Source organism: Callorhinus ursinus, unplaced genomic scaffold, assembly GCF_003265705.2.
Source record: "Callorhinus ursinus isolate GAN/ISIS: 27379988/994484 unplaced genomic scaffold, GSC_fseal_2.0 scaffold57, whole genome shotgun sequence".
NCBI lineage: Eukaryota > Metazoa > Chordata > Mammalia > Carnivora > Otariidae > Callorhinus > Callorhinus ursinus.
The window spans coordinates 1,614,350-1,637,978 of NW_027397119.1; the positions used below are offsets into that span (position 1 = coordinate 1,614,350).

Sequence of the window (23,629 nt, forward strand, 5' to 3'; positions counted from 1 at the left end):
CTTGCATCTAGATTGAGAGGGACTCAGAAAGAGCTCAGCAAGGAACACATAGCTAGAGTAAAAACATCGTAACTGCATTTGACCCACAGATTGTTCTTCCATGTTGGGCAGTATGTAAAGTCTCCTACACCACTTTATTGTATGTATGATTCATCAGTTCTACTTTCTAAATGTTAAGTTTTTTATTGGGTTTTTGGTATGTGTGGATGGGTACAAATGGGTTTTAAGGTGGACTCCAAAACATACATACATAGCAACTGTCCCAATAAATCTTGTGATGTGAGAAGACAGCAAGCAGATGTGGGTCCTGAATAGGAAGAGCTTAAGCACAGAGTATCCCTAAACAAGCCCACTGGTCCAAGATAGATGTGGTCATATATATTTCTATTGTCTCTGCTCCTGTCATATCAGCACACACTTCAGATCACTTCTACAACAAGCAGCTCTCAGTGATTTAATCTAATCGTTTATTTGACCAGTGGTTGGCACTATGCTAGGTCCAATTTCTTTTATTCATTCTGTAAATATTCACTAAACATGCCAGATACCATGCTAAGCTTTTCTCTAAGGAAACAAATTAATAAGTCATGGCCCATTTCTCAAAGAGTTTATTTTAAGCCTGGCAAACAGACACTTAGACCTAGCTATATGTCTGTATATTACTATATTAGACACATCTACAAGAACAGTTAAGTGCTAAAATATAGGGAGAAGCAAAATGCTAGAGATTCTGTGTAAACAGTATCCCTAGAGTCAAAAACTATCAAATGCAAAAGCAAGCCTAGAGATACCCTTTCTTGTGCAGGGCATGAAGGGTACTGACTAAGTGAGGAGTCTTTGGCCTCAAGTTCTGATTTAAGAAAAGAGTAAGAAGCAGTTAAAAAACTATTAACATAGCTAAAGATCAGAAAGGTGGATAACTTGATACTGGGTTGGATGAGTTTATAAAAGTGGAAAGTCAGTAGCAAAGGAGGATTTGTTCCTAAGAGAAATTTTTCTACCTAAAGAGACAAGATAAAGAAAACAAGACCTAATAAAGATGTGTTGAAAACTACGAATAAATAGCTAGGACTACTAGATTAAGGGTTCACTAAACAAAGAGACTTAAATCCTAAAAAAGAGTAGTGAGTGGGGAAGGGGGAATATCCTGAGCCAGCATCAATAACACAAGGAAAAAGTTCAGTAATTTTTTTATGTGGAATTACCCTCGATTCGTTCATTTCAGGGAGAACACTGTATTACTGTTTAAAAATACATATACCTGCACCACATATAGTTTAAACTCCACTATTTCCTCACAGGGTAATAATGCAGCCTCTATCGAGGTGATTCGAGGTCACTACACAATGAGAGGCAATAGAGCAGATTTTTTAAATTAGATTAAATCTATTAAAAAGCAATAGATTAAAATATAGACTCTGGAGCCAGACTACTTTGGGCAAGTTTCTTCATTTCTCTGTGCTTCAGTTTCTTCGCGCGCAAATGAAGATAGACATTTTGTAGGCTGTCGGACGGTGTGAGAGTTGAACAGTTAGTCCGCGTACACCAGCTAGGATGAAGCCCAGCACAGAGTGCTACGGCAGCATTACCACGGTGCTGCCGCCGCTAACGCCCATCACCAGCACTGCTACCACTTGAGGTAAGCGGTCAACAAAATATGAAAGAGAAAGCTAGAGTACCAAAGCCACTGCCTGAAAAACCCAGAGAGGAGGCATCGGCAACTTTGTACTGAGGAAGGGTTACTTTTCAGTTCCCTGAAGCCCTGAACCACTCTGGGGAACACAGAGGCAGTGTGGTAACAGTAATTCTGCTGCTGGAACTGAGGACAGGCCATGGCTGCTGGCTCTACTTCACTGACTGCTGGGAAGCATGAAAGACAGCAAAGGGAAGAGTGACAACAGCAAGTCCCTTGGAAATCTACCAGGAAGAGTATTAAGATCTAAATGTTGGCACTTCACTCTTGGATAGTTGCAGCAAAGTTATTAGGGAAGTTGCCCTGCCAGGGAACATCCGTGAAAATATGGGCCAACCAGTCTGTGAGACACCATCAGAAGCAGTTCTACTAACACGAGGGAACACAATAGGGAAACACAACCAACCACCCTCATGGCAATTTTTTTAACTTGTGGGACCCTTCATATGAAACTATTTCCCAGTGTTCTAAAATGCACCGTTTTCAAAAAATCAATGTAAGGGTGCCTGGGTGGCTCAGTTGGTTAAGCGACTGCCTTCGGCTCAGGTCATGATCCTGGAGTCCCGGGATCGAGTCCCACATCGGGCTCCCTGCTCAGTGGGGAGTCTGCTTCTCCCTCTGACCCTCTTCCCTCTCATGCTCTCTCTCATTCTCTCTCGCTCAAATAAATAAATAAAATCTTTAAAAAAAAAAAATCAATGTAATGCCTTTGAAACAAGTCCAAATAGCCATTGGTCAAATGAAGATCATCCCTTTACCAGAGCTAGCTATATTAAATTATATTTCAACAACTAATACCATTTCAAAACACCAACTAAAACTTAAATAATAATTTCTCTCTGAAGATATTTATGAAGGAAGCTACACAAGACAAATGAAAGAATTTAGAACCTCTCTATTAGAAAGTGAACAAGAGAAACACATCAAATATCTTAACGTAGTATCATCAATCTTAGCATAAACCACATTTATCCTGAGCATGGTATTTTCTATTGGATCAAACAGATATTCTTCAAAAAATAAACCAACAGGGGTACCTGGGTGGCTCAGCTGGTTAAGTGTCTGCTTTGGGCTCAGGTCATGATCTCAGGGTCCTGGGGTCAAGCCCTCTCCTTCTGCCCCTCCCTCCCCACTCATGTGCACTCTCTCTCTCTCAAATAAATAAAATCTAAAAAAATTAAAAATAAACTAATATTCTGAGAAATGTAGAGAACATTTTCATTTACTTCCCAACATCTATTCCTTGCATGTTGTTTATTAATAATCAATCATAATAATCTTGCCATTCACCTCTCTACCACTACCCTACCAATGATTATTTTAGGAATGTTTAAGCCCATGCCAACTTAGGCCATTGGGATCCAATGTTCTGGAAGATTCTGGGGAAAGGTATTTTTCTGGCTCTAAGCAGAGTGCCATGAAAAGCCAGTGTCTGTCACCCCCAAGGTCATAAAAGAGAAAGTAGAGTTCTAACTTCACTGCCATCCTAGAACCACAAGGAATCTAAATCTTCCAATGACTCCAATTACTATGAGTGGCAGAGCTGTGATGCAGAAAGAACCTGGATCTTTGATGACCTACTTCTAGACTTCCTCTTATATAAACTATTAAGTTCCCTCATTACTTAAATTGGTTTTATATTTGTGCCCCCAAACACCCTAATTTACACATTTTGTTTTCCAGGTTTATTACTATATAAGAATGTCATCCATGTTCATTTGAATGTTAGCAAAAACAAAAAACTATCCTACTTTAAACAAACTGATACACATTTCAGACTCATTAAAATAAACAGGTTTTGGGGCACCTGGGTGGCTCAGTCGTTAAGCGTTTGCCTTCGGCTCAGGTCATGATCCCAGGGACATGGGATCGAGCCCCACATCGGGCTCCCTGCTCAGCAGGAAGCCTGCTTCTCCCTCTCTCACTCCCCCTGCTTGTGTTCACTCTCTCACTGTGTCTCTCTCTGTCAAATAAATAAATAAAATCTTTAAAAAAAATAATAAAATAAAATAAACAGGTTTTATTGACAGGAATATTCCAATAACTCTCTTTAATAATTTCTGGACTGTTTCCCTTTAATATTTATCAATAAAGTAGAAAATTAATAAAAACATTTAGAAACATAAAACTCTCAATTTGACATAAAATTTAAAGCTCAAAAAGGTATAACTTGTTAGACCCTAAAATATTAGTCATATTTATACTACTTAAGTCACAACGAAAAGAAGAAAAGTTGTTTATGCTTTTATACAGTTGACTTTAGCTTTATTAAATATCTTTAGAATTTGCTGCCCGTGAGTCATATTAATGGAATACATGGGTAGAATGGATTAATTGCAACCTATAAAGAGGCTGAAGTGTTTAACCATTTGTTATATTCCCAACTTCACCATGCTGGATAAACTACTAAAATACACATGAAGATGTTTCTAATGAGTAGTAATTTAACCAATAACAATGGCAAAAAGGCAAGAAAGGAATAAAAGAAGGACAAAAGCAGAAGATAAAAACTGGAATAACTAGTTCCTAAAAATGGAAAAGGGCAAAGGGAGGAAGGAAGGAGTAAAACACTCAGAATTCTTTATGGATAGGTCCCAATCTGACACATGTACAGATCGTGTGTTATATAAGGTAGATTGATGCTTGTATCAAAATCGCTTTAGCATGCATTTAAAATTACAGAGAAATCGTGTTTTCTAAAGGAATTTAGCTTGTTTTACAAACACATCAGGTGAGCATTAATTCACCCACCTTCACTAACGTTATGGTATAGGTATTCTGAAGAATTATTCATACCATAAATACACGAAAGAATAGATTTAAATTGGAGCTGAAAAAATAATGTATCTATTTGAGTCTTCAAAGAGAACTTGGCTGTGCCTGGAAAGAATGTAAATAGACCACCTTTGACACAGATAGGACAACAAAAGATAACCTTTTTAATTGGAAAAGGCTCCCTACAACCTAGGATCACTCCCTGCCTGGGGACAAACCTGATCACAGCTATAGTTCAAACAGGCCAGAAATACAGCAGGCAGGGCTGGTGGAGTCAGGAACATGTGTGACTTCCTACCTAAAATTAGCCATGCCCATTTCACCACAAGCTGGGTTGGGCTCCTCTATTTTAAGGTGTGCAGCTCCAAATTGCTTAAGAGCATATAATTGCTGGCCAGTTTCCGGAGCTAAGAGTGTCAGCCGACTTTCCACCAAGTCTTTAGAATGGACAACTTTGTCTCCTCAAAATCCCACACTTAATCGCCAAGTTATCTAGCATCGAAGTACATGGCAAGTGAAATCACACACTGGATATACCGAAAACATATCACACAAGGACACATCAAAAAGGAAATAAGCAAGAAGAGACAGCCCTTATTCCCTTCCACTACACCTCCCCCTGATGCACACATATTATATATGACAAAAGTGGGGGGGAGGGACTGACAAAAGTGTCCTCGTCTTTGCAGGAAATTATATAGAACTGACAGTTGAAACCCTTCCAAGCAATGTCACACCATTACTTACCTCCCTCTGAAAGTGCTTTGCTACTGGAGTAAATCCAGCAGAAGGGGCTATTCAGTCTGCTTTCTGCATTCTGGAAACATTAGAATTGGTGTGGCTTCATTGTACGGGCAAGAGATTTTCACTAATGTTTAAAAAAGGAACTAAGTTTTCAAAGACAAATGAAAGAAAATGAAAAGGTGTTCACCACCACCAAAACGATCGATCACTCTACCAACAAATGATAAAGCTGAGTTCTAAGTTATATGGCCTTAACGTACACCTGAAATTTAAGCTGCACAGATAACATTCATGGTTTCTACAATCTCACGGCAAAAACCTAACATCTACTTTACTAACAGCACCTTGACACACTAGATGCAGAATATACATTTAGTACCATTATCCTGATACTATCATGTTCTAGCAGTCTACAACACTAACACTTGTTTTGATAGACTCAGTTATTTTAAGAATGAACAAAACATACATACCTTCATTTTCAGAGGCATGACATTTCACTTTCAATACCAAGTCAAAGGTTCTTTCTGGATTTTCCCTAAAAGAAAAAGAACTTTGTTTTATTTATTTCCTGTGACAAATAAGCATCTCTGCAGAGTTTATATTTTCTTAACTCAAAAAACTAATCATCTTCTTGTTGCAATGGATTCTATGTAACTATGTAACTATATGAGCACAATGTAGAAAATAACAAAGTTTTTTCCCAGTTCAGTAATGTAAGAGGCTTAGGAGTTCTGAGACCCGGGGCCTATTTTCTCACCTATAAAGTGCCTTGCTCACTTCAAAGAATAGTTGTGAGGATTATAAATCAACTAATTTATGTGGAAGTACTTTTTAAAGTATGAAGTGCTTTATAAATGTGAAGCATTGACTTTATCTTATTGAATCAAAATTGGGAAAGTCAGTATGCTCCTAAGTATTTCTACCTTTTCCTGCCAACAAAGCTGGCCAGCAGGTTCTCAGGCTTTTTTTAAAAGGACTTGCAGTATAAGTGTAAATGATAACTACCTGGTTCCACCTGCCACATTCTAGACCACCATAAAACAGTTATAATGCTCCTAAATTTGACACTTCACATATGCTTCTCTTGAAATGTAATTACTACAAAGCATGTTTAAAGTAGCAAACTGTACATGAACTGCAAGGCTAACAAGAACAACAACAAAAACCTTGTTTTACTTCAATTATCTTTAGGGAAATTGGAAAAAGACATCTACCTTAATACTAGATTTTCCCACTAGGTACAGTAAGATTGCTTTGCTTCATTCAGAAGTTATCCACTTCTTTGTTAACTTCTCACACATTCAACCAATTCATTGGTTTAATTTCAAAGAGCAAACTGAAATCTACTGAGACACATTTTCTTTAACAGTTTTGTTTTAATCTCTTTCTGCTAGAAGATAAAAGATGAAGCAAAATCTGATACCACAATGTCCACGTGACCAAAGTGTTAATCTATCTGTTATTCCTGCGAAGGAGACCTTAGTGTCTTTGCATATTGGCTATTTTAAATATCTACTTCCTTTAATAAAGAATGCCAGTTTGGGCTTCTAAATAAACACTTGTTTTTTCTAAATTTATTACAAGAATCTAGAATCACAGGAAGTGACAAGCTATATAAATTAATTTGCAAATATACATTTCCTCAGCCCTCCAACTACTAACTTGTTTCAATGGAAATAATATGGATTTGGGTGACCTCCTCCCTCCTAATCCAATTAATGTCAAAAAGTATACTTTTTAAATCACTTACCCTGCCCCACATGTCAAACACTGAAGAAAATAATAATTTTCCCATTTTCCTAATATTTTTTAGAATCTCTTAGGTGTAAAAATTAAAAATTGATTCAATTATACTGTGAAATTTTACAAACCTTTCACAGTAATACAAATATACATAGTATTCCTTATTTTAAACTGGGGGAGTGGTGTGAAGAGGGAGTAAGGGAAGAAGAAATTCTTTGTAAAGGAAGTTTCAAGAAAAAAAAAAAAACATAAAACTCATACCTCTAAGACCCAAAACAAAATCACCACACTTCCTCAAATTGCTTTTTACATGATTAAGCTCCTGATGAAAAATATCCATTGATACAGACACATAAAAACACTATCTAATTGGATACCATTTTGCAAGCACCCCGCATACACCCAGTGCCTATGTAAGTAAATACCTATCAGAGGCCAATTTAATTTTATAAGAAAAACTGGAAGAAAACATCTGGGAAACTGATAACTACCTTAAAAATGAAATGGTTATCTTCACGTTAGGGAAATACTTTAAGTAATAACCGCTTAACCTCAACGCTGACGCCCTCCGGGTCACCAGCAAGACACAGACAACCGACAGTCACGTCTGCCACACTCCGGGAGGAACAAGAAACCCACAGCGGGTGGTGGCAGGAGTCGCCAGGCCTCCTCCACCACCCAGAGATGCGGGCGTCGACGCGGCGCTCCCGGCCGCTCCCGGAGGAGCGGCGCCGACCCCGCCGGGCCGGGGACTCGGGGCCGGGCAGGCTTTGCGGCCTAGCGCTGTCCCGCCGGCCGGCCGCGCACGGGGGGCCGGGCCAAAGTCGCCGTCTGGGGGGCCGGCCGCCGCGGGACGCCCCCACCTCCCGCCCGCCCGCCCGCCCGCGACCCCCACTCACTTGGTCCTGCAGTCCATGGTTACATGTCGGTGTGAGGCTGTCCGTCCCGCCCCCGCGCCGGCCTGGAAGCCCACTGCCCCGCGCTGGGAGGGTCGCGCCGCCCCCGCCCACGCTGGCCGCCCCGCGGGGAAGGAGGCTACTCACAGCGGCGGCGGCGGCGGGCCCATGTCGCCTGCGCCCCCGGCGCTTCCCCGCCTCCCACCCCACCCCCCAGAGCCTTTTTGTGACAGCAGCAGCAACAGCGGTGGCGCGGCCGCCGCCCCCGTCTTCGCCGGCCGCCGCCCCCGCCGCCTCCGAGGCTGGGGCCTCTCAGTTCCTGCGACCGGGGCCGCCCGCAGCGGCTCCTGCACCTTCTGCAAACCAGGAAGTCGCCGGGAGGGGGGAAGGGGCGCGCGGGGGCGCGCCCGGCGGCCTCACCTGGGCCGCGCGGCCCGCGGGCCCGGAACCTGAGGAGGAGGCTGGGCGGGGTGCCCGCTCCCGGAGTGGCCGGAGGGTCGCGGGGAGCCCAAGTGTCTGCCGGGATGGCCCACGTACCGCTTTGTAACTGAGCCAGAAACGCAAGGTGCCCCCTGTGTCCTCAGCCCTGGACCAGCCTACTTCCTTTCTGGGTCCAGTCCAGGCGCCAGGGCTACAACCCACCCAAAAAGCAAAGTAATTGAAATAGTACCTCGATTTGCAGTCTTTTCCACACCATATGCACACGGAATTGGATCGCTAATTAATAGGTATTGTTTGTTAGAACCCCTTCGTCGTTTTGGGGCATTTCATTTCGCTTCAGACTGCACTTTCGGAGCTCAAGTTGATGCTCCTGGCTCCTGCCTCACTCCGGCTGTGGCCTGGTTACTGCTCTCTGAAATCCAGAGCTGCCCCCCTCCTGATTCAGGAATGTTCAGACATGTGCACCTGCTAAATAGCCTTGTCAAGTAGCAAAATGGTAGTGCTCCACTTGCCGGCACATATGGAAGCCAGACGTTCTTATATATACCACAGGACCGCAGCACGCCAAAGACTGACTTCCGACACATTCTCCAAGCGGCAGGCCTCATAGAACTGTGCAGCCCAGGAAGCTCAGGGAGGGCACAACTGAGGGCAAGAGGGGCCAGTATAAAAAGCTAAAATTTACAGGGCACTCAAGTCCCTTTTAAGCAGGTTATATGCATTGTCACAGTACTTGCCATAACTCTATGTGATAGATACTTGCATCAGCATTTTATGGATGAAGAAACAGGCCAAGCTAATCCAGTGGGTGATGGCAGAGCTGGATTTTAGAACAGGTCTACTTGATGCTGATAATTTACTTCTACCACGTACTGCCTCTCCGCGTTCTACTGCCTTATATCTAGGTTCTACTGAGAAGAGATGTAGAAAAAGTCTTGATTGTCCAGGACTGGACTCTTACACAGAGATCTTCGGGAGAAGGCTTCTCCCGCTAACGTTCCCACACTTGACACATGGCCACAGTGTTTTTCAGCCACATAGGGGTTGCTTCAGACTTTATTCATGCAAAAGATAAGATGATGAGAGGAAACTAAATGTGGTATGAATAGAGTATGAGTCATGAGACATAAAAGTCATACAAGGAGTCTTGGGAATTAAAGAATTTAGAAGCAAAAACCTAACATTAAATTCAGTTACGCAGATCTTAAATGTTCTTGCCAAAGGTAGGTGTTACTTGGTCAACAAAATGAAATATATTTTGTAGACACAGACCTGATAGTTAAAAATAAGGTCAGGACATAATAGGGAAACAAAAATATTAGATTTAAGCATGATATGTGCTGTCATAGCTTGACTTGGGGTGAGACACTTCAGTTTCTCGGTTCCTCCATTTGTAAAATGGGAATTATTACTTGTATATCACATGAGCAATGTGATATTCGAGTTAAAAAGTACTACACATTTGTGTGATCTTTTAGGAAATTATTCTGTGGATTTCGGTTTCACAATTAGGCAGTCTATACCACATAAATTTTTTCTCAAATGAAGCTTTTTTCTACCTAAGAACTTACCATAGTCCAAAGCCTTGAAAAAAAACTCTGTAAACTAAAAACCACTTCTGCTCCAAGTGTTACTAAATTTCTCAAACTTCTCCTTTCATTATAATTAACTCTTTTCCCAAGAAAAGGAAACCTACCTGGGATGCCTACATCAGGAGTATTTGTTAGTATTAAGAAAATATTAATACAATTGTTTTCCCTCTCCATTTGTTGGGATTTAAGTGACAGTCATACCCCTGCATAATATATAATGTTATTTTTTAAATTTATCTTAAGTATATGAAGGGAAAACACTGCATATGTGCACACAAAGCAAATCTTTTTAAACCAGCTCTTAGGCTGACCGTGATGAGGAGATTTATTTATCTGTTCTGATATTACTGAGTTAAAAGGGATAGGAACACAGAAGGACACAATTTGCATGATTTGTTAAAAATTACTAAAAAAGGAAATTTTTGTACATTTATTTTGGTGATATGTTTAATGAAGCCAGTAGTATAATTTTAGCAATGCTCATTTCATATGGAACTTCTGATATGAACGATAGAGAAGTGTGCAAAGGGCAAGCCTTCAAGTTGGTATATCTTCACAAGATCATATTTCAGCAATAATATTTCTTATTTGACAGTTGATACTAACATTTTTCAGGACTACGGTAGTCAAAGAACATGGTCTCTATTGTTGCCAAAGAACATAGTCTATAAACTATTAGTCTTTTTTCAATGTTTTAAGCTCATTTTAAATTTTTGGCATGTGTTTATAAAGAGTGTGTGTTCAGTAGGTCTTGGGCAAGGTGTTCTAAAATATGTCCTTGATCAGAACTTGCCTGTGGTTTTGCCATAGCTTGCTTGCCCCAAATTGCAATTATCTGTTATTCCCAAATAAACCCATTTTTTGCCAGAAAAATAACTGTAAGTTTTATTTCTAAGGTTAACATTATTTTGGTGATCAGAAATGGGATCCAGAGAAGACCCCCAGCAACTCTGATGCTGGTGAGCAAACAGATGCCACAGAGTGGATTGGGTCCATTGCTTTCTTGCCAACCCTGGAGTTTGAGGGTAAAATTTTTCCTAGATTTAGAGTTCCATTCTCTTTGTGTTTGAGCTTGCCAGGCTTTATTCAGGTTGTATTTTTAAGGCCTATCCTTTCTGAGAGTACTTGTTTTTCTTTGGTCTTACTCCTTTTTCAGAACCAGATTGTTTCTAGTGGAACTGTGCCTGTTAGAAGTGTGTTGGCCTTCAATCCAATTCCTTTTCAGAACCAGACTGTTCCTGGTGGAACTGTGATGGGGATGTTCCTGTTGAAACTGTGCTGTTAAGGAATTTTTCTCTTTGCTCTAGGAAAACCTCTATAAAATGGAATCCCACTCATCAAAAATGCTTCGCAAGTAGTGGGTCCACCCACTACTGGGACCCTAGTGGTTTTATGTTTAAAAACTATGGTCCCTCTTCAGTGCATTTCTAACCTAAATGGATCAACTTAACCAAAAGTAATTTAGAACTTCAGTGGCCACGATGGGGAATTTCAATCTCCCCAAACTTAACTTGTTTTTCTTAAAATTAAATTAGAAAGCTGCAGCTCCGAAGAAAAACAAAACACAACAGCAAACAAAAGGGCTTGATCAAGTATTATGATTGTGTTATTGATATTTTCTATTACTATGATTGTGTTATTGATATCTTGTATTACTGAATTTGCATCTGCTTGGCAATTCATTCATGGGAGAGATGATTTAAAATTTCCTAATATGAAACAAACTGAGGGTTGCTGGAGTGGTGGGGGTGGGAGGGATGGGGTGGCTGGGTGATAGACACTGGGGAGGGTATGTGCTATGGTGAGCGCTGTGAATTGTGCAAGACGGTTGAATCACAGATCTGTACTTCTGCAACAAATAATGCAATATATGTTAAGAAAAAAAGAAGAAGAAGAAGATAGCAGGAGGGGAAGAATGAAGGGGGGCAAATCAGAGGGGGAGACGAACCATGAGAGACGATGGACTCTGAAAAACAAACTGAGGGTTCTAGAGGGGAGGGGGGTGGGGGGATGGGTTAGCCTGGTGATGGGTATTAAAGAGGGCACGTTCTGCATGGAGCACTGGGTGTTATACCCAAACAATGAATCATGGAACACTACATCCAAAACTAAGGATGTAATGTATGGTGATTAACATAACAATAAAAAAATTTAAAAAAATTTCCTAATATGATGGCAGATTTGTCTATCTCATCTTATAGTTCTGTCAATTTTTGATTTATGTAGTTGGGGTCTGTGTTATCAGAAGCAGAGCAGTTTATAATTATTTTATTTGCCTGGCAAATTTATCATTATGTTGTGACTTTCTTTAACTCTAGTTATTCTTTTGCTTTAGCATTTAAATGGCTTTCTTCTGATTAGTATTTGCCTAGAATTGGTATAACTCTTTTCACTCTATTACATTAAAACTTTCTAAGTCATTACATTTCAGATTTATCTAGCTAGTGTTAATTTTGACTTTTAGTATGGTCTAATAATCTTTGACTCTTAGATCAAATATTTAGATCATTTCATGTTTTATAATTGCTGATATATTTGAATGTATTTGTCATCTAATGTTGTGCTCCCCATTTGTTTTCTTCTGATCTATGTGTTTGGGTTTTTTTTTTTTTCTTTCACCATTGCCTTCTTTGGGATTATTGACTGTTTTTATGCTGCCACTTCTCCTCCTAGATTCTAGTTGGGAAGTTATATACTCTATTCCTGTTTATTTAGTGGTTATCCTAGAAATTTTAACAGGTAAATTTTAACTGATTAAATTTAGAATTTATCAATCTATCAACCTTCTCCCAGGCAGCACAAGGACCTTTAAAATACTTTTAAAAATGACTTTCATCAGTCCTGGAAAATTCTGACCTCCATTCTTTCTCCCCTTTCCTTCTGGGACTCTTACTATATACACATTCTCATTTACCCTCTGTATGTCTTAACATTTCTTTTATAGTTTCTTTTTTTTTTTTTTAATTTTCCTAGGCTGAATTCTGGATAATTTTGCAGATATCTTTCTGTTCATTAATTCTTTCTCTGGCTGTTAAATCTTCTGTTAAAGCTATCCATTTAGTTTTTAATGTACATTATTTTCATTTCTAAAGTTCTGTTTGGTTATTTTAAATCTACTTTCTCTTCATTCATATTTTTAAGCCTCTCCTTAATTTCTCAAGATATATTTAACATACATATTTTCAGTTCTATTTCTGATAATTCCAATATCTGAAGCATTTGTGAGTCTGATTCTACTATCTGATTTTCTTCTGCTGGCTCTTACTTACAGTCTCTTGTTTTTTTTCTGTTGATTTCTTTTTATGTTACCTGATCCTTGGAGTTTTATGTGCGGAAATGTAGTGAGATCTGAAAAGAGGAGTTCTCTGGAAAGAATATTCATTTACTCTTGGTAGATGTCTGGAGGATCACTACCCAGTCAGGGCCCTTTCATACTAAATTCTCAACTTGAAATTTTTCAAACCACCCATGTGAGATCTGGTTTATAGTTATGAATCCTTAGGGGTGCCTGGGTGGCTCCATTAGTTAAACATCTGCCTTTGGCTCGGGTCATGATCCCAGGGTCCTGGGATAGAGCCCTGCATCAGGATCCTTGCTCAGCAGGGAGTCTGCTTCTCCCTCTGCCCTTCACCTTGCTCATGCACGCTTGTTCTCGCTCTCAAAATAAAATCTTAAAAAAAAAAAAAAAGATTCCCCCCTCACCTCCAAATCTGCTCCAGTGTTTTGAGACAATCAGTTTTGCTTGAATCCCTTTGGAATGCCAGGTTATGAGGGTATCCTATTGAACTCCTCACATTAGGAAGGTCCTCAAGCCCCATGAGGCTGTAATAACAGGTTCTCAAGCTCATCTAGCTTAACAAATACCTTCAAGATGAACGGTGGCTCTGGTGGCTACTTTTACTCATTCCCAACCTGCACCCACCACACACACACCGCCACCCCCAAGCATTCCTTATTTCCTTGACTAGTCTTGAATGCATTTAGTACTTTTTAAAGGTTTAATTCTAGGGGCGCCTGGGTGGCTCAGCTGGTTAAGCGACTGCCTTCAGCTCAGGTCATGGTCCTGGAGTCCTGGGATCAAGTCCCGCATGGTGCTCCCTGCTGAGCAGGGAGCCTTCTTCTCCCTCTGACCCTCCTCCCTCTCATGCTCTCTGTCTCTCATTCTCTCTCTCTTAAATAAATAAATAAAATCTTTAAAAAAAATAAAGGTTTAATTCTAAATTTTTAGTTGATGTCAATAGAAGTTTTGATGAGACATCACAATTGCCTAGTTTTCAATACATATAAAATGTACTAGTAAGAACTTTTTATCTACCTAATAATATCCAACTTGCTTAAGCCATATGCAAATAGTCCCTGAATATATATATTTTTATATACTAATGGTGTGGGGGAAATCTAAGTTCGGTGTCTACTGGGATAACCATAAAGGTAACTCCTGGTCCCCTAACCCTCATCCATTTGTACAATGTATCCATGTGGAAATTTGCCTTAGACAGAATGAAGAGTCACTAATACCCAGGAGTACCTGCCCTGATAGCTCCTTCCCTTTTGGAGTGTGAAAAGAGAAACAATATTGTAAACTCTAGAATGGTATTTTTTATATAATACTGTTAATAATGCTTCAACTTCAATAAAACTTAAGTAAACTCATGGGCTGTGAGCCTCACCAATTGTTTTGAGTTCCAAACAATTAACTTAGAAATAAACTTTTAGACACAATCCCCTCATGAGTTATAGTCTGCATGTATCCAAATCAGACATTCCCTAGAATCTAACTCTGTATTGCCTCCTATTAATGTTCTTAGGTGAAATTTATTAATAGTATCACCATCTTCATTTATTATAGGATAAAAATCCTTTATGTAAAGTATATAATGTCAGATTTTCTTGAAGTCCTTAGAAAACAATCTTGAAAATATTTTAGTAGGAACTGCCTTTTAGTATCAGCTGAGACAGTGTTATTAAGAAGAACATTCTCCAAAAATATTATTCTTTTTTATACTTAGCAGCAATATTATGAATTTGAATCTGAAGGTAAAATTCTACTTCAAAATGACATATGAAGTGCTTTTCAAAAAGAGAGATGACAGAAGAGAATATTTGGGAGCAATATCTTTCCAGAAAGTATGCTTCCCCTGTTTCTGTCACAACTCATGACCTATGAAGTTAGCATTCAATGTTAATTTGAAAGCTGACTCTAAGAACAAAGTTCCAGTTTTGGAGACAAAAAGACTCAGATTATTCTTAACATCTTTATTACTAAATCTGAACATATCCAAATACTTATAAAATTCAAGTGGGAAATGATGATATTTGTTTCTTTTGCTGCTAAACTTTTGGCAAAAACAATAGGAAAATTCTCAAAAAATAATACAGCAGAGACACTCTCTTTCCCCTGTATTTCAGGTGATTTGTCCAAAGTTATATAATCAAATTCTCTTACCTCTGACCAGCTTCGGCTAGTTCATCTTTATCTTTATCTTGACATCTGCCAGACATTGGAAAACTTAAAATAGTCTTTGGAGTTAAGAAAAAACAATACTTGAAGCAGAGTATCACCAACAGACTGTAATCAGAGAAGACAAATTTTCTTCATGGACCCTTTGAGGAGCCTCACTTGGGTTACAAGAATTAGAGCAGTGTTTGTGTAACCCTGTGGCAATGCCTGGGAAAGAATCTCCTAACCTCACCCACCAGACACATCACATAAATAAAAACATCTTTACTATATGGCAATTCCACTCACACCCATTTAATAGTCTCAAGAGAATGTGTAATCACATCCAATGAGCCACAACATTAGAATTTACTGGAAGGAAACATAGAAAGGCATCTAATATGACAGTGATAGTCCACCAAAATCAATAACCCCTATAAGCAACCCTAATCCTCATATAAATAGGGAAATGATCAAAACAAATTCCTGTAAAAAGAAAAAAACAAACACATTCCTGTATGCCAAATTATACTTTCCTAAAATATAAGAAAATAACTAGGTAAATATTACATGTACTTAAATCTGATCGATTTGGTGGGGGGGGGGGTACGCATTACCTGTCAGCATAGAATTCAGTCAAATAGCAGGTTAAAAGGTACAATTCCACAGCAGAGGATCCTTAGAATGATAAGCAGAGATTCAAAAGCAGAGGTCAAAATATTTGACCACCCCCCCTTTTTTATTATTACAAACAAGGTCATGCTAAAAATAAACAAGGACTGAGAGGTCTCCTTGGCTTCAGAAGTATGGGATATCATCTTATCTCTCTCTTGTTGTCTCTGATGTCAGACCCAAGACATGAGCAAGTATATGCTAAGAAAACCTCTGCTTGTCATCTTTTCTGGGAAAGAAGGAGCAGCAGAATGAAACTGATAAAATTCTTTTAGTTTGTTGGGAATTTGCTTGCTTTGTAAGAAGGACCTCGGTCTTACCTGCCTCTCTTCATTCACTATGCACAACTGCAGTTAGTCTCCTCTGCCAAGAGGGATAGCTGAACTTGGCTGGAGTGGGACGGAGGCATCTGGACCCATGACTAAGCCTGATAGTCTGCTTGTGACTTAATGGAACCTCACCATGTGGACTGACCACTCTTTCTATCTGCTATACAGCCACCTCCCTGGGTCTTCTCTTTACTTCCCTCCTGGTTGAATTATGGATCAGGAACATATGACATTAGTATGTGCACCATGTATAGTAATTACAGTGTGTTCTCACTGTGGTTACTGAAGAAAACTACCAAATAGGAGCTACTAATTCCTATTCAGTGATGACATAAGACCACTGATCACCATACAACCCATTTATTTCCCTATGTTTTTTTTTTCTTTAACACAAACACGTTGATCTTTCCCTTTAAATGAGCAGGTACGAATTCTTAAATAATACATGCACAAATTCTTGGGGAGAGGCCTAATATTAGAAGTGGAGGGAAGGATTTAAATCAAGTGGCTTACTATTGAGTTAGAAACAATTCACTACAGCAAGCCAGCTGGCAAAACTACTTCCAGTTTGTGAAAGAAAAAAAAAATGGCTTAACATTTGAGTCACTGAATCATTTCACACACAAAGACTTCATGTACATACCAGAAAGACAAGCCTTACCACATTTGCATGTATCCTTTTATAGTTGTTGTGATTTTGCCAAGTGCTTTATGATCATTTTTTATTAGCTAGGGCTCTCAATAGTCCTGTGAGGTATAGATTAGTAGGTAAAACAGGTACTATGCATGATGAAGCAGGAAGTGAACTCTCTAGAGACATTTTATTCCAAGAACGCCTGTGTGGAAGAATGCACTTTCCCCTGTTTGCTGGAGGCACCAGGAAATAAAGTTGGCCTGCAAAATACTACTGAACCATTTTAAAAAGCCATTTTCTTCACAAAGCACGTATATATCTCTTCTCTCTCTCTGCCTCTCTCTCTCTCTTGCTCTCTCGCTCTTGGTCTCTCTCACTCACTCACTTGCTCAAAAAAGTGAGCAAGCCTCAACTGGGTTTATATTTCAATTCAAATGTATTACCATATGGCATCTCCCCCATTGATATCTTTACCCAAATTACAAGCAGACTTAAATATTTCTGAAATCATACATTTCTTTAAAAGTCCTTTGTACAAGTTACAGGGTAAACAAAAGCACTTATATAACAAACTAAAAGAGTTTGTTATAAAAGCCAAAAGAAATTTAAAAACTTGTTGTTACTTACTCATTTTACAAATAATGAAAGCTAAAGTTGAGAGAAACTTTCCTAACGTAATTAGTCCATAGACAAATTGTGTCTTTGGGGAAAGATGGTCTGGAAATTGGATTTTCTGGTTCTCAAAGATGAAAAAGCAAAACTAAAGTATAATTTTCTACGAACATTTGTAAAAATAGAAAATAGGCCTTATATTATAAATCTTGGTATTTTATGTCATATATTTGTGAAATTAATCTCCATTTGACATAGAGTTTTTCACCTATTACATTGAAATTACATATTAGGAAAAGATTATATGGTAGGAACTTTTTTATGCAAGATGGGGATCTAGAAAAAAAAGAGGTCAATGAATATAAACCGTCTACATAGGCTGCAAGTTATAAGAAATGGACGCTAGAAACAGCCGCCTGGGTAGATCTAAATTAGCAATTACCTTATGATGGGTTCAGTCACTCGCCCCTGAACCAGTGTTATCTATTGTGTATCTATTGTGTCTCCTCTGGCTCCAGGCTGTGCTATGTTCTGCTGTACAGTTGCTATCGTCCTGTCCAGATCTTGAGCTCTTCCGCTCAAAGAACAAAGCCTCAAAAGATGCTGTCCTTTCGCTTCAGCTTGCACTTTTCCTGCATTTCTAGAGAACTCTGTGTCCTGGCTCCCAAACTGACTTAGTTGGAGTACCTGATACATATTCTCTAGGTAGTTTTAAAAACTAGTACTTACTACTCTTTGGAGAGGTTCATTTTCTTTGCCCAAGAATTCCTATCCTGTGAACCTTCACTATTACCATCATAATATTCAGGAAGGCACTAAAGTTCTGGGGGCATGCTTTCAGCCCATCTATAAATAGAGATCACTGGCATACTGAGAGCCCAATGATAGGTTAAACTTTCCTGACTCAGGTTATCAGCTGCACTGTCTCCTCTGGGCTTGCTTTAATGATTCATTGTCTAAGAAGACCTTATGCAAAGTGAAAAAGAGAGTCCTATTATTTTGGTAATATGTACCAAAAAGTCTAAAACACATAGCCAGAAAAAGCATGCATAAACTCAACCAAGAAAAAAAGAGTGCTGTATACTTGCAATCACCAGGAAGGTACTAAGATCCTTTCTGGTTGCCTTACATTCTGCGACACTGATTCAGGGCTCTATAGGAGGAGCCTGGCAGCTTAATGAGGCCAAGACAGGTTCCATAGGATCACTGAAGTGACTTTTAAGAACACCCCAACAAATCCTGAAATCAGACCTTAAGCCCTGTGAACATATGGGTAGAAGTCCCCTCATTGTACTGGATGCACTTGGTTACAAACAATTCCTGCAAGAAACCCAGAGTAGACTAGAACTCAGTTTCTGTTGACTTACTTTGTCCTAGGCTATCCAGTCACACTGACGCATGGGCTAATTAATGTATTAGGACTGAAGCTTCTTAGGCTGAGATTCTCCATGTAGTTTGTTTGGCAAGCATAGAATTAAGTTTAAGTTGTAAGTTTATAAACACAATATTAATTGCTACCAAATACTAACGCGTGTTACAAAAGACTCCAGTCATCATTGAAAGAGAGTAGCAGTATTTCAATGGCAACTTCACTATATCTCTGTTCCCACCTTTTAGTGAGGGAATTCAAAGCATAAAAATAAAATAAAATGGTGAAACATCAAGAAGTCTCTAATGACAAGTTTAGCTATTCCCACACACCTCAACACCAGATTATGCTGCAGTGCCCTCTTGAAATCCCTCTCAGGAAAGGCCATCATATAAATTCAATTTTATCTCCCAAACTTAATCACTCTGGAATCTAAATATATTTAAACCTGGCCCTTTTAGGCCCCAATTGCTGGTGTCACTAATTTCCCAGGACAGCCAGAATGTATTGGACAGAAAGTTTGAGAGGAAAAAATATGATAGAAAAAGGATGTGATGTCATGAGGGAACAGGACTGGCAGTTTGCAGTTAATATTGTGTGCATCATTACTTTTAGTGAGAACTGTCAAGCACATTGCAACGAGATTTTGATTTCGAGATACTTGTACAGAAACGCACAGAACATCTCTTGTGATGCAAGTGTTTTATTCAATGGTTTATAGGGAGTTAAATTTTTTTCTCGTATCATTTTTCTTCTCTTTTCATAAATATAATAAGGATCAGTTTCAATTTACTACCGTTCCCCAGTGTGATTTTCAGTAACGCTCCATTTTCATCCAAAAAATGTCACAAGCTTATATGATAAGTTATGTGGTCTTCTTGAGTATCGCTGCCTATTTTTTTGAGAACTGAGAAAGAAAAAGAAGGAAAGAGGAAAAATATGTGCCAAGAAATTTAGTACATATTTTGAATATATTTTTCATTTCATCCTCATAACATAATGGAGTGAGGCCAAGTGTTTCTCCTTCTCTTATGGGTTAGACTCAGAAAGATAACTTTCCCAAAGTTACATAAGTAGGCTTCAAACCCAAGTCTCCTCTTAAGCCATCAAAGCATAGAATTTTACTAGGTGAATCACAGTTAAAATAAATAAGCCGTTCAGATAGTAGCAAAAATAAAGAAATAAATTACTTACATTCCTAAAAACTAACCAGCACTCTATTAGCTGTCCTGCCAGGGTGCCTGCTATGTAGAGCCACAGGACCCCCAGGTCATGCCAGCCACAACTCCAGCCAGCCAGCAAAAGTCACCAAGTATATATAGTCTACATAAGGGACAACCATATAACAAGACCATGTCTTCAAGTTTGGGAAAAGTAGCTGTTCCACCCAATTCATAGAAACAAGCACAGAAAGTCAAGCAAAATGAGGAGACAAAGAAATATGCTTCAAAAGAAAGAACAAGACAACAGCTCAGAAAAAGAACTAAATGAAATGAAAATAACCAATATGCCTGATAAAGGAGTTAAAGTAATGATCATAATGCTCACGAGGCTGGAGAGAAGAGTGGAAGAACTCAGGGAGACCTTCAATAAACAGATATATAAAAAAGAAAGCAATAACTGAAATAAAAAAAAATATGCTAGAGGGAATCAGCAGGTTAGCAAATGCAGAAGAACAGATTAGCCCAGTCTGGAAGACAGGGTAATGGAAAGTACCCAAGCTAAACAATAAAAAGAAAAGAATTTTTAAAACTGAGGAAAGGTTAAGGGCTCTCTTGGACAACATCAAGTGAACAAACATTGGCATAATGGGGGTCCCAGAAGAAGGAGGAGAGGAAGAAGAAGAAGAAAAAGAAGGAGGAGGAAGAGAAGGAGAAGGAGGAGAGAGGGGGAAGAGAGAGCAGCGGAGAACGTTTTTGAAGAAATAGTAGCAGAAAACTTCCCTAACTTAGGAAAAGAAATAGACATCCAGGTTCAAGAAGCACAAAGTTTCAAACAAGATGAACCCAAGGAGGTCTACACCATGATACATAATTAAAACATCAAAGGCTAGCGGCACCTGGGTGGCTTAGTTAAGCTTCCAACTCTTGATTTCAGCTCAGGTCATGATCTCAGAGTCGTGAGATCAAAGCCTACACGGGGCTCTGCACTGTGCATAGAGCCTGCTTAAGATTCTCTCTCTCCCTCTCCCTCTCCCTCTGCCCCTCCCCTGCTCTAAAAATAAATAAATAAATAAATTGTCAAAGGCTAAAGATAAAGAGAGAATTTTAAAAGCAGGACGAGAGCACCTGGGTGGCTCAGTCGTTAAGTGTCTGCCTTCGGCTCAGGTCATGGTCCCAGGGTCCTGGGATCGAGCCCCACGTCCAGCTCCCTGCTCTGTGGGAAGGCTGCTTCTCTCTCTCTCCCACTCCCCCTGCTTGCGTTACCTCTCTCACTGTGTCTTTCTTTGTTAAATAAATAAATAAAATCTTAAAAAAAAAAAAAAAAGCAGGAAGAGGTAGGCAAATAGTTACCTACAAGGGAAACCCTATAAGGCTGTCAGCTGATTTTCCAGCAGAAACTTTACATGCCAGAAAAGTGCTGAAAGGAAAAATCCTACAACTAAGAATAGTCTACTCAGCAAGATTATCATTCAGGTTTAAAGGAGAGATAGAGTTTCCCAGACAAACAGAAGTTAAAGCAGTTTATCACCACTAACCCAACCTTACAAAAATTGTTAATGGGACTTCTTTAAGTGGAAAAGAAATAGCCATAATTCAAAGAAAATTATGAATAAAAAGATGTAAAATATGACAGGATATTCATGAAATGTGGGGGAGGGAGTAAGAAAAAGAAAGGTTTTCTTTTAGAATGTGTTTGAACTTAAATGACTGTCAAATTAACATAGACTGTTATATACTTAGGATGTTATATGTGAACCTCATGTCATGATAACCACGAATCCAAAACTTATGATGGATTCACAAATCTTAAAGATATACTACAAAGCTTAGTAATAAAAACAGTGTAGTACTGCCACAAAAATAGACATATAGATCAATAGAACAGAATAGAAAGTCCAGAAATAAACCCACACGTACCTGGTCAATTAATCTACAGCAAAGGAAGCAAGAATTTATAATGGAGAAAAGAAAGTCTCTTCAATAAATGCTGCTGGGAAAACTGGATAGCCACATGCAAAAGAATGAACTACTTCAACTTTCTAACACTGTACACAAAATTCAACTCAAAATGGATTAAAGATCTAAATTTGAGACCTGAAACCATAAAAATCCTAGAAGAGAACACAGGCAGTAATTTCTCTGAAATCAGTCATAGAAACATTTTTCTAGATATGTCTCCTGAGGCAAGGGAAACAAAAGCAAAAATAAACTATTGGGACTATGTCAAAATAAGAAGCTTTTTCACAGCAAAGAAAACAATCAACAGGATAAAAAGGCATACTGAATGGGAGAAAATAGTTGCAAATGATATATCTGATAAGGGGTTAGTATCTAAAATATATAAAAAACTTATACAACTCAACACTACAAACAAAATCTGATTAAAAAATGGGCAGAGGACCTGAACAGACAGTTTTCCAAATAAGATATTACAGATAGCCTGCGGACACATGAAAAGATGCTTACCATCACTAATCATCAGGGAAATGCAAATCAAAACCACAATGAGATAATACCTTACACCTTTCAGAATGGCTAATATCAAGACGACAAGAAATAACAAGTGTTGGCAAGGATGTGGAAAAAAAGGAACCCTCGTACACTATTGCTGGGAATGTAAATTTGTACAGACATTATGGAAAACAGTATGGAGCTTCTTCAAAAAATTAAAAATAGAAATATCATATGGTCCAGTAATTCCACTAGTGGATAATTACCCAAAGAAAATGAAAACACTAATTCAAAAAGATATATTCACCCCTATGTTTATTGAAGCATTATTTACAATTGCCAAGATTTGGAAGCAACCCAAGTGCCCATTGACAGATGAATGGATAAAGATGTGGTGTGTGTGTGTGTGTGTGTGTGTGTGTGTGTGTGTGTGTAAATAGAATATTACTCAGCCGTAAAAAGGATGAGATCATGCCATTTTCAACATGGATGGAACTAAAGGGTATTATGTTAAGTGAAATACGTCAGGCTGAGAAAGACAAATCCATATGATTTTATTCATATGTGGAATCTAAAAAAACAAATGAATAAACAAACAAAAAGCAGAATCAGACATAAATACAGAGAACAAACTGATGGTTGCCAGAGGGGAGGAGGGTGCAGGGACAGGCAAATGGATGAAGGGAAGTGGGAGATGCAGGTTGCCAGTTATGGAATGAGTAAGTCACAGGAATAAGAGGTACAACATAGTCAAAGATACTGTAATAGTGATGTATCATAACAGATGGGAGCTACACTTGGCGGTGAGCATAGCATAAGGTACAGAGAAGTTGAATCACTATGTTGTACACCTGAAACCAGTGTAACGTGTGTCAACTGTGTTCAAATGAAAATTTAAAAAACTAATCAGCACTCTAAATTTTATAACCATAATTCACACAGAACATCTAGCAGCTCAGCTACTCCCTATTAGTTTCTTTAAAAGTATCCACAGCACACCTGTTGCTAGCACAAAACATTAAGACTGAAATTAATTCCCAAACAATAGTGCCATCTGTCACTGTCCCAAAGC

The 23,629-nt window shown here is 38.9% G+C and overlaps 1 protein-coding gene across 9 annotated transcripts in view; it reads right to left on the reverse strand.

Annotated features, from left to right (window-relative positions):
* DENND1B (DENN domain containing 1B) overlaps positions 1-8,488 on the reverse strand; it is a 267,467-nt gene extending 258,979 nt beyond the window's left edge. For 2 of the 9 annotated variants that reach the window (XM_073884621.1, XM_073884620.1), the window contains exons 1-2: positions 7,858-8,484; positions 5,686-5,750 (exon numbers count right to left, since the gene is read on the reverse strand). Coding sequence is in view for 7 of the 9 variants with exons in the window: in XM_073884623.1 (XP_073740724.1) it covers positions 5,686-5,750; positions 7,858-7,874 (82 nt within the window). In the remaining 2 variants the exon portion in view is untranslated. Of the gene's footprint in view, positions 1-5,685; positions 5,751-7,857 lie in introns of all 9 variants that reach the window. The other 7 variants (XM_073884623.1, XM_073884622.1, XM_025855135.2 and 4 more) reach the window with 7 other exon arrangements.
* Between the last annotated feature and the right edge of the window lie 15,141 nt (positions 8,489-23,629).